At 40.6% G+C, this 14,781-nt stretch overlaps 1 protein-coding gene across 5 annotated transcripts in view; it reads left to right on the top strand.

Moving 5' to 3' along the window:
- The window catches only part of LOC311242258 (uncharacterized protein), a 56,755-nt gene that overhangs the window by 24,948 nt on the left and 17,026 nt on the right, over window positions 1–14,781 (top strand). For all 5 annotated transcript variants that reach the window (XM_084338457.1, XM_084338456.1, XM_084338459.1 and 2 more), the window contains exons 3-8: window positions 427–717; window positions 1,715–1,804; window positions 6,567–6,689; window positions 8,021–8,110; window positions 12,873–12,995; window positions 14,327–14,416. In XM_084338457.1, the coding sequence (XP_084194583.1) occupies window positions 427–717; window positions 1,715–1,804; window positions 6,567–6,689; window positions 8,021–8,110; window positions 12,873–12,995; window positions 14,327–14,416 (807 nt within the window). The remainder of the gene's footprint in view (window positions 1–426; window positions 718–1,714; window positions 1,805–6,566; window positions 6,690–8,020; window positions 8,111–12,872; window positions 12,996–14,326; window positions 14,417–14,781) is intronic.

Raw genomic sequence — 14,781 nt, forward strand, 5'->3', positions numbered from 1 at the left:
ACTGTATTACTACTACTACTACTACTACTACTACTACTACTACTACTACTACTACTATTACTACTAGTACTGTATTACTACTACTACTACTACTACTACTACTACTACTACTACTACTGCTATTACTGCTATTACTAATACTACTACTACTACTACTACTACTACTACTACTACTACTACTACTACTACTATTACTACTACTACTGTATTACTACTACTACTACTACTACTACTACTACTACTACTACTACTACTACTACTACTACTATTACTACTGCTATTACTAATACTACTACTACTACTACTACTACTACTACTACTACTACTACTACTACTACTACTACTATTACTGCTACTATTATTATTATTATTACTACTACTAATACTATTCTATTACAACTTCTTCTCATGTCTTTCTGTTTGCAGTGATGGCAAGTAACGTGAAAACCCTGTTGAAGACATTTCTGGGTCAACTGAAGCGAGATGAACTAAATGATTTTATATGGAACCTGACTAACCCTGATGAAGATGGCATTTCAGAGATACCACCCGGTGATCTGCCACAGAACTCCACAAAGCAAGATGTTGTGGACAAGATAGTGGACACCCACAAAGATAATGGCATTATTGTCACCTGTAAAATTCTGAGGATGATGCAAAAAAATCAACTGGCCACAAAATTGGAAGTGAAAGCAGCGACTCTTGGTCTCGCAACAGGTACAGCAGTGATGCATGATACATATTCATTCTTAGCCTACAATAATTAATCTGGAGTAGAGATGTATGAATTTAGAGATTTAATGTGGAGTAGAGATGTATGAATTTATATGTTTAATCTTGAGTAGAGATGTATGAATTTAAAGGTTTAATTTGGAGTAGAGATGTATGAATTTAGAGGTTTAATCTGGAGTAGAGATGTGTGAATTAAGAGGTTTAATCTGGAGCAGAGATGTGTGCATTTAGAGGTTTAATCTGGAGTAGAGATGTGTGCATTTAGAGGTTTAATCTGGAGCAGAGATGTGTGAATTTAGAGGTTTAATCTGGAGTAGAGATGTATGAATTTAGGTTTAATCTGGAGTAGAGATGTATGCATTTGTTTATTTAATCCTTAGTAGAGATGTATGCATTTAGATGTTTAATCCTTAGTAGAGATGTATGCATTTAGATGTTTAATCCTTAGTAGAGATGTATGAATTTAGATGTTTAATCATGTATCATTGCAACAACGTGTCATCTTGCAGGTCCCATGTGTGCTACCTACTGAAGATGTTAGTAGCATCAGCACAAAATGTATCAGCACCAAATAGACATTCAGCACAACACATCTTTATGTAGTGTTGTTCTATTCAAATAGACTGACAGGAGTTTATTTCTACATTCAGAATTAGACCTCTATATTTTACCTTGAAAAATGGCCTCACAGGCTAGAAACACTGACTGATTACTTTAACGCACTGTAGCTGCACACGTTTGCTTTAAGTTATTAATTTGTATGCAAACGAATAGATGCACAATAGATGGAACGACACGCTAAGACAATATCTATTTGACTGGTTGAATTTTCTATGTTACTACAAATTTAGCTATTGTAAATTAATTAAAAAAAAAATATTTTGAGTAACGTTTTAACATAGCCTACATTTACTATACTAGGCCCAACTACATGAGAATACAACAGTTGTGCAAAGTTACATTTACGTCTCACTTTATTCAGCCACAGCGTCTGGTGCAGCGTCTGGTGGAGCATCTGGTGCAGTGTCTGGTGCAGCGTCTGGTGGAGCGTCTGGTGCAGATATCATGAAAGGTATGTGAGGTATAGCCTAGTGTAAAATGTGTGTCTTTAACAACCCTCTTCAGAATCATACAGTTATGAAGTGTTTTTCAAATTTGATTAGATTAGATTAAAATGTATTGTCAATATTTTAACTTCAATCGGTTTGGATCCTTTGAATGAATGAGAATGTAAACAAAAACGGCTTCCACGTAGAAATAACTGACTGCGCGCAGAGAGGAGTCGCTCGACAAAAAATAGTTCCGAGTATATCTGCTTAGAAAAACGTAATTGTCGAATTCAATTATTTTTTATTTCTCCACGTGGTAAATACACAGGTCACAACATGTTTACAGGAACGTTTTGGAGTTGTATTTGGAGTGTATTTGGTGACTGTAGGGCACTGTAGGGAACGTCAGGCTCTAAAACCCCCCCACTTCCAGTGATGAAGCTAAGCTATGCTAACGGAGCGACTGTTCCCTAAGCTAAATGCACGCACAGAGACAAAAAAGGTATGTATCTTCTTGTCTAACTCCAGGGAAGATGTTAAATAAGCTAATTTCCCAAAATGTTGGAGTTTTCCTTTAAGGCTGAAAAAACAAAGCATTTTTCTGATATCATTTTAAACAACTGCCACAAGCCTCGTGTTCTTTTTAAAACGATTAATTATATTCTTGATGTCCACCAGCCTGTTTGTCTTGAAGCTTCCACTGAAACATGTGAGCTTTTTATTAAATTTTTTATTGACAAAGTTGCCAACATTAGAGCTAGCACGTCCACCCCTACTTGTGACCATTCGACTACTACTGCCACCTGCCCTGCCACCTTTAGCCAGTTTGTCCCTTGCTCAGCTAGAGGACATTATGACCCATATGAAGCCCTCAGGCTCCCCCCTAGACGTCCTCCCCCCTCACCTTATCAAAGAGGTCAGCAGGGTCATAGGACCAAATGTCCTAACAATTATGTACAACAGCCTTACAGGTGATATACCTGTACATTTTAAACATGCTGTGGTGCAACCGCTTATTAAAAAGCCTAGCCTGGACGCCTCTGTCCTCTCTAATTTTAGGCCTATCTCCAAGCTCCCGTTTTTATCCAAAATTTTGGAAAAAATTTTACTTGTCCAACTAATGTCTTTCCTTGACACACATGGCATTCTGGAGGTCTTCCAATCTGGTTTTAGAGCACTGCACAGTACAGAGACTGCACTTTTAAGAGTTTTTAATGATATCCTTCTCGCCACTCCCTTATTCTCGTACTTTTAGATCTCACTGCTGCCTTCGACACAGTGGATCACAATATTCTGCTCTCCCGTTTGGAGCACTGGGTTGGCATTAAAGGCCAAGCCCTGGGCCCTCATTCATCAACATGACGTAGAAAATGTTTTATTTCCATACTTAAGCACAGAATTTAGAATCTGTGCACGCACAAAAAAAACAGGATTTATCACACGTGCGTACACAGGTTCTACGCACACCTGTCTTGATAAATATGACTTTGATCCTACGTTTGAGCTTGTGCACTGTTTTAAGTATTTGCATACCAGAACCGCCCCGATTAACCATATACGGTAATGGAATACCCCCATGAAATGTGGAAAAATGGACTAAGCCGAGGGAAGCGTGTTATGTGACAGGCTGACAGACGTGTACACGTACGGTGATGTCGGATATGATATCTATTAACCATTGCTGCCTGGGCAGCGCAAACACTAATAAAGACTGTGCTGGAATATGACTGCCTTTTCCCGTTTTGTTTGATTAATACCCAGGGATTAAAGTTCTCCTCAATTTTATTCCAAATCGCGACGGATTTTCCGTCAATTTTCTACCTGCTGCATATGATTTCTAGAGGCATACAATCTATTTTGATGTCAGTATTGGGTAGCCTATATAAACAATAATACGAGAGCATATACAAGAACAATGAATCTATGTATGATGTAGCCTGCCTTTCAATACATGAACTTGAATTCCATCATGTTTGTGTGCGGGACTCACAAGGCTGTTGTCACAATGGGTGGTACCGGTACAGTAATAACAGTCTACACAATATCACGATGGACCATGCCATGTAGCCTATGTTCTATTATGACATGATCTGTGACGACAAATGTTCTAGAATGTTTGATTAAGATATCATACTCTGACAGCATGCCTATGATCAACGAAAACGCGAACTTGAATCCCATCATCATATTTACATAGTCTGTCCACTATCTGGTGTCATTGCAATGCGTTTTTTATTCTTTCTTATACAGTAAAAAGGGGGAAGAACACTATATCGTGGGTGTTCATATGACTTGTATTCTGCTTACAGCTTCGAAATTCCACTTGTTTCGTTTAACGTAAAGCCTTTTAAATATAATCAAAATGTTCCCGTGTTTCTGCGGTCTGTGCGCAAAATAATAACGAGTTGAGCTACGCGGAGCGCAGTCAGTCAGTACACCCTGTATATTCCGATAACGCTATGTAAACCATGCTGCATTCATTCTGAGAGAAAGATCTATTATTCCAAATGCTATTTATAGGGTTTTGACCATAATTACACTACTGTTGCTATTTCACAATGAACTATAATGAATTACGGTTCATACAGAACATGCCAGTGTTGAAACTAATGCACAGAAGCTCATTTCCTTGTTGTAATAATATATTCTACCAACGGGCGCCAGGTACGCATGGTCCGAGCTGTGCGTAAATATAAGCACGAAGTCAAGTTCAAGTTGAAATTGATGAATCCCACACTCTGCTTAGAAATGGTCGTACGCACAGCTTAAGCACATATCTGTGCGTAAATCACGTTGATGAATGAGGGCCCTGGAGTTTTTTAGATCATATTTGTCTGAGAGAAGTTTTTGTGTTAGCCTGGGCGACGCTGTATCCTCCACAGCACCTCTCCCCTGCGGGGTTCCCCAAGGCTCAATTCTCGGGCCAATTTTATTTGTGTTGTACCTGCTCCCCTTAGGGCCTATACTCCGAAAGCATGGCGTCTCCTTTCACTGCTACGCAGATGACAGCCAGATTTACATGCCATTAAAAAGAAACACTATCAACCGGGTAAAACCACTATTAGCATGCCTTGATGATGTTAAGGCATGGCTGGCATCAAACTGTCTTTGTCTCAATGACAGTAAAACAGAGGTCATGGTGTTTGGTCCCAGCAATGGTCATGTGCCTCCTCCTGGTGATTTGGGCCCTCTTGGGCTTTTTGTGAAGCCAACAGTCACCAACCTGGGGGTGAAATTCGATTGTGACCTAAAGCTGGACAAGCAGATCAATACTGTGGTGGGGAAGGAGCTTTTTCCAGCTTAGGAGGCTGTCCAAGGTCAAACCTTTTTTATCCCGTTCCGTTTTTGAAACGGTTATCCATGCTTTTATGACCTCTCGCCTTGATTATTGTAATGCCCTGTACGTGGGCGTCAGTCAGGCCTCCCTCTCTCGTTTGCAGTTGGTGCAAAACGCCGCTGCCCGTCTGCTGACGGGAACGCGAAAGAGGGAGCACATTTCCCCGGTTCTGGCTGCCCTCCACTGGCTTCCTGTGCGTTTTAGGATTGATTTTAAGGTTTTACTGATAAGAATATATTTTTTAAATTTTTTATTTTTTATTTTTTAATTTTAAATTTTTTCATTTTAATTTTTTTTGTCAGGCCACTGAACTTAGAAGCAGGCCAGGACAGTGTTTCTAGTTGTATTCTAAAATTCTATTCTATTGTATTCTAAAATGTGACTATATGGTTTTATATTAACTTAATAAATAAACAAAAACGAAAAATCTACTTATTTCAACGAACATTTCAAATTAAATAACAGATTATGCACATAAAACGCTGAAAACAACCGAAGCAACAATAGTATTTTAATGAGGCTATTATTATTATCATTATTATTTTGCAACAAGTTAGCCCTCTCATAAATAGCACATATAAATGAATAACTAACTTGAACTAACTTAATAGGATTGAAGTGATACATGACAAAAAAAAAAAAAAAAAAGCCAGACGATGTGCATTGGGCCGCGGCTCTCTGACGCCTTATTTTCTGGGCCCCGGCCTGAAAAGTTTGGGAACCCCTGATCTAGTCGATTCATTATAGTATCACTCACCCTCGCGCTGCTGCCGTCAGTTCAACATAATGACGCGTTCCTTATCGGCTTCAATCTCAGCATCCAAATCATCCATCAGACTTATAGCTGTTCTATTTCACGGTCAGGTTCCAACAAACTGTCTTCTTTAACTCCCAGCAGTACATCCAATAAAGTGATCAAGTGATCAACATCCGGAGTTTCCACGTCAATTTCAATGTCCATCTTATTCAAAACTCGTGTAGTAACACAGAAGAGCCCTTCGGAGCTAAACCAATCAGAGAGGGTCTTCGCTGTACGCGGGCTAGCCAATCAGAGAGCGTCTTCGCAAACTGTGGCTATGAAAAAAAATCACGCATTCCTGCCTGCTTGCCTGAACTTATATGCGCAAATAGAAACATGTATACCGACCTGGCCTGCTTCGGAGTTCAGTGGCCTGACTGCGGGCACAAACAAACAAATTTAAAAATAAAAAAAAGCATTTGCCAGGGCAGCCAGGCCATGCCAGTCTGCCAGGCCACCGGGAAAACTCCCGCTGCTCCCGATGGCCAGTCCGCTAGTGATTGTCTGTCTACATTTATTTAGACTATCATTATTTAAATATTGAGTGCAACACAGTAATTATTGTGAAACTGTGGTGTATTAACATAATTCGTGAGTTGGAACTGGGTTGGGGGATCTGCACTGACAATTTAGCGTGTGGTACCTTCAGACCTTCTCGCCACCTGGAGAAGAACCACAGAACAGGAGGAAGAGAGGCAGACCGAAAGCCACCTGGAGAAGAACCACAGAACAGGAGATGAAGAAAGAAGGGCTGTCCTGGCAACATCTGGAGGTATCTGGAGCCATTTCTAAATTGTCTCGTTTAAACCAAGTAAAGCATGAACATTTGCATGGTGTGCCTTTCTGTGCTTATTCATCCACAATCTATAGCTCTACATGAAAATATTCGCAATTACCGGTAATGGTAAAAAGAAATCGCAGAATTTTATTTCAACCAAAAATGCTTAAAGGGGAACTATTTTACTATTTCTTTCACTATTTGGGCACTTTTACACAATTCCTGTGAGTTTATGGAACACCTCTGTAATTTTAAATTTTTTTTAATTCATTGTTTTGTATTTCTAATCAAGTCCTCAAAAACAGCATTTTTCTACCTCAAGATCTTAAGCCGTGTCTCTCTGACTGTGTGGAGTGGGTACGAGTCTCAGCACATGGGGCCACATCATCATCATGGTGTCTCTCTCTGTGTGGAGTGGGTACGAGTCTCAGCACATGGGGCCACATCATCATGGTGTCTCTCTCTCTGTGTGGAGTGGGTACGAGTCTCAGCACATGGGGCCACATCATCATCATGGTGTCTCTCTGACTGTGTGGAGTGGGTACGAGTCTCAGCACATGGGGCCACATCATCATCATGGTGTCTCTCTCTGTGTGGAGTGGGTACGAGTCTCAGCACATGGGGCCACATCATCATCATGGTGTCTCTCTGACTGTGTGGAGTGGGTACGAGTCTCAACACATGGGGCCACATCATCATCATGGTGTCTCTCTCTGTGTGGAGTGGGTACGAGTCTCAACACATGGGGCCACATCATCATCATGGTGTCTCTCTGACTGTGTGGAGTGGGTACGAGTCTCAACACATGGGGCCACATCATCATCATGGTGTCTCTCTGACATCACAGATCAGCACATGTTCAGATGACTCAGTTCAGTGAAGGTGAATATTGTGAGAGGAGAATTGGAAGAATGCGCCAATATGAGAATTAGAGACATATATCCTATTAATATAAGTCCACATAGCTAGGAAACAATGCTAAACACTGAAAAAGGCCATTTATAAGATAGATTGTGCAAGAATGGAACGCTTTTCAATGTTCATGCGGCAGAATTGTTACAATAGCCGATGATCCACACGTTTGCTTTAAGTTATTAATTTGTATGCAAACGAATAGATGCACAATAGATGGAACGACACGCTAAGACAATATCTATTTGACTGGTTGAATTTTCTATGTTACTACAAATTTAGCTATTGTAAATTAATTAAAAAAAAAATATTTTGAGTAACGTTTTAACATAGCCTACATTTACTATACTAGGCCCAACTACATGAGAATACAACAGTTGTGCAAAGTTACATTTACGTCTCACTTTATTCAGCCACAGCGTCTGGTGCAGCGTCTGGTGGAGCATCTGGTGCAGTGTCTGGTGCAGCGTCTGGTGGAGCGTCTGGTGCAGATATCATGAAAGGTATGTGAGGTATAGCCTAGTGTAAAATGTGTGTCTTTAACAACCCTCTTCAGAATCATACAGTTATGAAGTGTTTTTCAAATTTGATTAGATTAGATTAAAATGTATTGTCAATATTTTAACTTCAATCGGTTTGGATCCTTTGAATGAATGAGAATGTAAACAAAAACGGCTTCCACGTAGAAATAACTGACTGCGCGCAGAGAGGAGTCGCTCGACAAAAAATAGTTCCGAGTATATCTGCTTAGAAAAACGTAATTGTCGAATTCAATTATTTTTTATTTCTCCACGTGGTAAATACACAGGTCACAACATGTTTACAGGAACGTTTTGGAGTTGTATTTGGAGTGTATTTGGTGACTGTAGGGCACTGTAGGGAACGTCAGGCTCTAAAACCCCCCCACTTCCAGTGATGAAGCTAAGCTATGCTAACGGAGCGACTGTTCCCTAAGCTAAATGCACGCACAGAGACAAAAAAGGTATGTATCTTCTTGTCTAACTCCAGGGAAGATGTTAAATAAGCTAATTTCCCAAAATGTTGGAGTTTTCCTTTAAGGCTGAAAAAACAAAGCATTTTTCTGATATCATTTTAAACAACTGCCACAAGCCTCGTGTTCTTTTTAAAACGATTAATTATATTCTTGATGTCCACCAGCCTGTTTGTCTTGAAGCTTCCACTGAAACATGTGAGCTTTTTATTAAATTTTTTATTGACAAAGTTGCCAACATTAGAGCTAGCACGTCCACCCCTACTTGTGACCATTCGACTACTACTGCCACCTGCCCTGCCACCTTTAGCCAGTTTGTCCCTTGCTCAGCTAGAGGACATTATGACCCATATGAAGCCCTCAGGCTCCCCCCTAGACGTCCTCCCCCCTCACCTTATCAAAGAGGTCAGCAGGGTCATAGGACCAAATGTCCTAACAATTATGTACAACAGCCTTACAGGTGATATACCTGTACATTTTAAACATGCTGTGGTGCAACCGCTTATTAAAAAGCCTAGCCTGGACGCCTCTGTCCTCTCTAATTTTAGGCCTATCTCCAAGCTCCCGTTTTTATCCAAAATTTTGGAAAAAATTTTACTTGTCCAACTAATGTCTTTCCTTGACACACATGGCATTCTGGAGGTCTTCCAATCTGGTTTTAGAGCACTGCACAGTACAGAGACTGCACTTTTAAGAGTTTTTAATGATATCCTTCTCGCCACTCCCTTATTCTCGTACTTTTAGATCTCACTGCTGCCTTCGACACAGTGGATCACAATATTCTGCTCTCCCGTTTGGAGCACTGGGTTGGCATTAAAGGCCAAGCCCTGGGCCCTCATTCATCAACATGACGTAGAAAATGTTTTATTTCCATACTTAAGCACAGAATTTAGAATCTGTGCACGCACAAAAAAAACAGGATTTATCACACGTGCGTACACAGGTTCTACGCACACCTGTCTTGATAAATATGACTTTGATCCTACGTTTGAGCTTGTGCACTGTTTTAAGTATTTGCATACCAGAACCGCCCCGATTAACCATATACGGTAATGGAATACCCCCATGAAATGTGGAAAAATGGACTAAGCCGAGGGAAGCGTGTTATGTGACAGGCTGACAGACGTGTACACGTACGGTGATGTCGGATATGATATCTATTAACCATTGCTGCCTGGGCAGCGCAAACACTAATAAAGACTGTGCTGGAATATGACTGCCTTTTCCCGTTTTGTTTGATTAATACCCAGGGATTAAAGTTCTCCTCAATTTTATTCCAAATCGCGACGGATTTTCCGTCAATTTTCTACCTGCTGCATATGATTTCTAGAGGCATACAATCTATTTTGATGTCAGTATTGGGTAGCCTATATAAACAATAATACGAGAGCATATACAAGAACAATGAATCTATGTATGATGTAGCCTGCCTTTCAATACATGAACTTGAATTCCATCATGTTTGTGTGCGGGACTCACAAGGCTGTTGTCACAATGGGTGGTACCGGTACAGTAATAACAGTCTACACAATATCACGATGGACCATGCCATGTAGCCTATGTTCTATTATGACATGATCTGTGACGACAAATGTTCTAGAATGTTTGATTAAGATATCATACTCTGACAGCATGCCTATGATCAACGAAAACGCGAACTTGAATCCCATCATCATATTTACATAGTCTGTCCACTATCTGGTGTCATTGCAATGCGTTTTTTATTCTTTCTTATACAGTAAAAAGGGGGAAGAACACTATATCGTGGGTGTTCATATGACTTGTATTCTGCTTACAGCTTCGAAATTCCACTTGTTTCGTTTAACGTAAAGCCTTTTAAATATAATCAAAATGTTCCCGTGTTTCTGCGGTCTGTGCGCAAAATAATAACGAGTTGAGCTACGCGGAGCGCAGTCAGTCAGTACACCCTGTATATTCCGATAACGCTATGTAAACCATGCTGCATTCATTCTGAGAGAAAGATCTATTATTCCAAATGCTATTTATAGGGTTTTGACCATAATTACACTACTGTTGCTATTTCACAATGAACTATAATGAATTACGGTTCATACAGAACATGCCAGTGTTGAAACTAATGCACAGAAGCTCATTTCCTTGTTGTAATAATATATTCTACCAACGGGCGCCAGGTACGCATGGTCCGAGCTGTGCGTAAATATAAGCACGAAGTCAAGTTCAAGTTGAAATTGATGAATCCCACACTCTGCTTAGAAATGGTCGTACGCACAGCTTAAGCACATATCTGTGCGTAAATCACGTTGATGAATGAGGGCCCTGGAGTTTTTTAGATCATATTTGTCTGAGAGAAGTTTTTGTGTTAGCCTGGGCGACGCTGTATCCTCCACAGCACCTCTCCCCTGCGGGGTTCCCCAAGGCTCAATTCTCGGGCCAATTTTATTTGTGTTGTACCTGCTCCCCTTAGGGCCTATACTCCGAAAGCATGGCGTCTCCTTTCACTGCTACGCAGATGACAGCCAGATTTACATGCCATTAAAAAGAAACACTATCAACCGGGTAAAACCACTATTAGCATGCCTTGATGATGTTAAGGCATGGCTGGCATCAAACTGTCTTTGTCTCAATGACAGTAAAACAGAGGTCATGGTGTTTGGTCCCAGCAATGGTCATGTGCCTCCTCCTGGTGATTTGGGCCCTCTTGGGCTTTTTGTGAAGCCAACAGTCACCAACCTGGGGGTGAAATTCGATTGTGACCTAAAGCTGGACAAGCAGATCAATACTGTGGTGGGGAAGGAGCTTTTTCCAGCTTAGGAGGCTGTCCAAGGTCAAACCTTTTTTATCCCGTTCCGTTTTTGAAACGGTTATCCATGCTTTTATGACCTCTCGCCTTGATTATTGTAATGCCCTGTACGTGGGCGTCAGTCAGGCCTCCCTCTCTCGTTTGCAGTTGGTGCAAAACGCCGCTGCCCGTCTGCTGACGGGAACGCGAAAGAGGGAGCACATTTCCCCGGTTCTGGCTGCCCTCCACTGGCTTCCTGTGCGTTTTAGGATTGATTTTAAGGTTTTACTGATAAGAATATATTTTTTAAATTTTTTATTTTTTATTTTTTAATTTTAAATTTTTTCATTTTAATTTTTTTTGTCAGGCCACTGAACTTAGAAGCAGGCCAGGACAGTGTTTCTAGTTGTATTCTAAAATTCTATTCTATTGTATTCTAAAATGTGACTATATGGTTTTATATTAACTTAATAAATAAACAAAAACGAAAAATCTACTTATTTCAACGAACATTTCAAATTAAATAACAGATTATGCACATAAAACGCTGAAAACAACCGAAGCAACAATAGTATTTTAATGAGGCTATTATTATTATCATTATTATTTTGCAACAAGTTAGCCCTCTCATAAATAGCACATATAAATGAATAACTAACTTGAACTAACTTAATAGGATTGAAGTGATACATGACAAAAAAAAAAAAAAAAAAGCCAGACGATGTGCATTGGGCCGCGGCTCTCTGACGCCTTATTTTCTGGGCCCCGGCCTGAAAAGTTTGGGAACCCCTGATCTAGTCGATTCATTATAGTATCACTCACCCTCGCGCTGCTGCCGTCAGTTCAACATAATGACGCGTTCCTTATCGGCTTCAATCTCAGCATCCAAATCATCCATCAGACTTATAGCTGTTCTATTTCACGGTCAGGTTCCAACAAACTGTCTTCTTTAACTCCCAGCAGTACATCCAATAAAGTGATCAAGTGATCAACATCCGGAGTTTCCACGTCAATTTCAATGTCCATCTTATTCAAAACTCGTGTAGTAACACAGAAGAGCCCTTCGGAGCTAAACCAATCAGAGAGGGTCTTCGCTGTACGCGGGCTAGCCAATCAGAGAGCGTCTTCGCAAACTGTGGCTATGAAAAAAAATCACGCATTCCTGCCTGCTTGCCTGAACTTATATGCGCAAATAGAAACATGTATACCGACCTGGCCTGCTTCGGAGTTCAGTGGCCTGACTGCGGGCACAAACAAACAAATTTAAAAATAAAAAAAAGCATTTGCCAGGGCAGCCAGGCCATGCCAGTCTGCCAGGCCACCGGGAAAACTCCCGCTGCTCCCGATGGCCAGTCCGCTAGTGATTGTCTGTCTACATTTATTTAGACTATCATTATTTAAATATTGAGTGCAACACAGTAATTATTGTGAAACTGTGGTGTATTAACATAATTCGTGAGTTGGAACTGGGTTGGGGGATCTGCACTGACAATTTAGCGTGTGGTACCTTCAGACCTTCTCGCCACCTGGAGAAGAACCACAGAACAGGAGGAAGAGAGGCAGACCGAAAGCCACCTGGAGAAGAACCACAGAACAGGAGATGAAGAAAGAAGGGCTGTCCTGGCAACATCTGGAGGTATCTGGAGCCATTTCTAAATTGTCTCGTTTAAACCAAGTAAAGCATGAACATTTGCATGGTGTGCCTTTCTGTGCTTATTCATCCACAATCTATAGCTCTACATGAAAATATTCGCAATTACCGGTAATGGTAAAAAGAAATCGCAGAATTTTATTTCAACCAAAAATGCTTAAAGGGGAACTATTTTACTATTTCTTTCACTATTTGGGCACTTTTACACAATTCCTGTGAGTTTATGGAACACCTCTGTAATTTTAAATTTTTTTTAATTCATTGTTTTGTATTTCTAATCAAGTCCTCAAAAACAGCATTTTTCTACCTCAAGATCTTAAGCCGTGTCTCTCTGACTGTGTGGAGTGGGTACGAGTCTCAGCACATGGGGCCACATCATCATCATGGTGTCTCTCTCTGTGTGGAGTGGGTACGAGTCTCAGCACATGGGGCCACATCATCATGGTGTCTCTCTCTCTGTGTGGAGTGGGTACGAGTCTCAGCACATGGGGCCACATCATCATCATGGTGTCTCTCTGACTGTGTGGAGTGGGTACGAGTCTCAGCACATGGGGCCACATCATCATCATGGTGTCTCTCTCTGTGTGGAGTGGGTACGAGTCTCAGCACATGGGGCCACATCATCATCATGGTGTCTCTCTGACTGTGTGGAGTGGGTACGAGTCTCAACACATGGGGCCACATCATCATCATGGTGTCTCTCTCTGTGTGGAGTGGGTACGAGTCTCAACACATGGGGCCACATCATCATCATGGTGTCTCTCTGACTGTGTGGAGTGGGTACGAGTCTCAACACATGGGGCCACATCATCATCATGGTGTCTCTCTGACATCACAGATCAGCACATGTTCAGATGACTCAGTTCAGTGAAGGTGAATATTGTGAGAGGAGAATTGGAAGAATGCGCCAATATGAGAATTAGAGACATATATCCTATTAATATAAGTCCACATAGCTAGGAAACAATGCTAAACACTGAAAAAGGCCATTTATAAGATAGATTGTGCAAGAATGGAACGCTTTTCAATGTTCATGCGGCAGAATTGTTACAATAGCCGATGATCCACACGTTTGCTTTAAGTTATTAATTTGTATGCAAACGAATAGATGCACAATAGATGGAACGACACGCTAAGACAATATCTATTTGACTGGTTGAATTTTCTATGTTACTACAAATTTAGCTATTGTAAATTAATTAAAAAAAAAATATTTTGAGTAACGTTTTAACATAGCCTACATTTACTATACTAGGCCCAACTACATGAGAATACAACAGTTGTGCAAAGTTACATTTACGTCTCACTTTATTCAGCCACAGCGTCTGGTGCAGCGTCTGGTGGAGCATCTGGTGCAGTGTCTGGTGCAGCGTCTGGTGGAGCGTCTGGTGCAGATATCATGAAAGGTATGTGAGGTATAGCCTAGTGTAAAATGTGTGTCTTTAACAACCCTCTTCAGAATCATACAGTTATGAAGTGTTTTTCAAATTTGATTAGATTAGATTAAAATGTATTGTCAATATTTTAACTTCAATCGGTTTGGATCCTTTGAATGAATGAGAATGTAAACAAAAACGGCTTCCACGTAGAAATAACTGACTGCGCGCAGAGAGGAGTCGCTCGACAAAAAATAGTTCCGAGTATATCTGCTTAGAAAAACGTAATTGTCGAATTCAATTATTTTTTATTTCTCCACGTGGTAAATACACAGGTCACAACATGTTTACAGGAACGTTTTGGAGTTGTATTTGGAGTGTATTTGGTGACTGTA

This window comes from Notolepis coatsorum, assembly GCF_963971535.1.
Source record: "Notolepis coatsorum genome assembly, contig: SUPER_15_unloc_1, whole genome shotgun sequence".
Lineage (NCBI taxonomy): Eukaryota > Metazoa > Chordata > Actinopteri > Aulopiformes > Paralepididae > Notolepis > Notolepis coatsorum.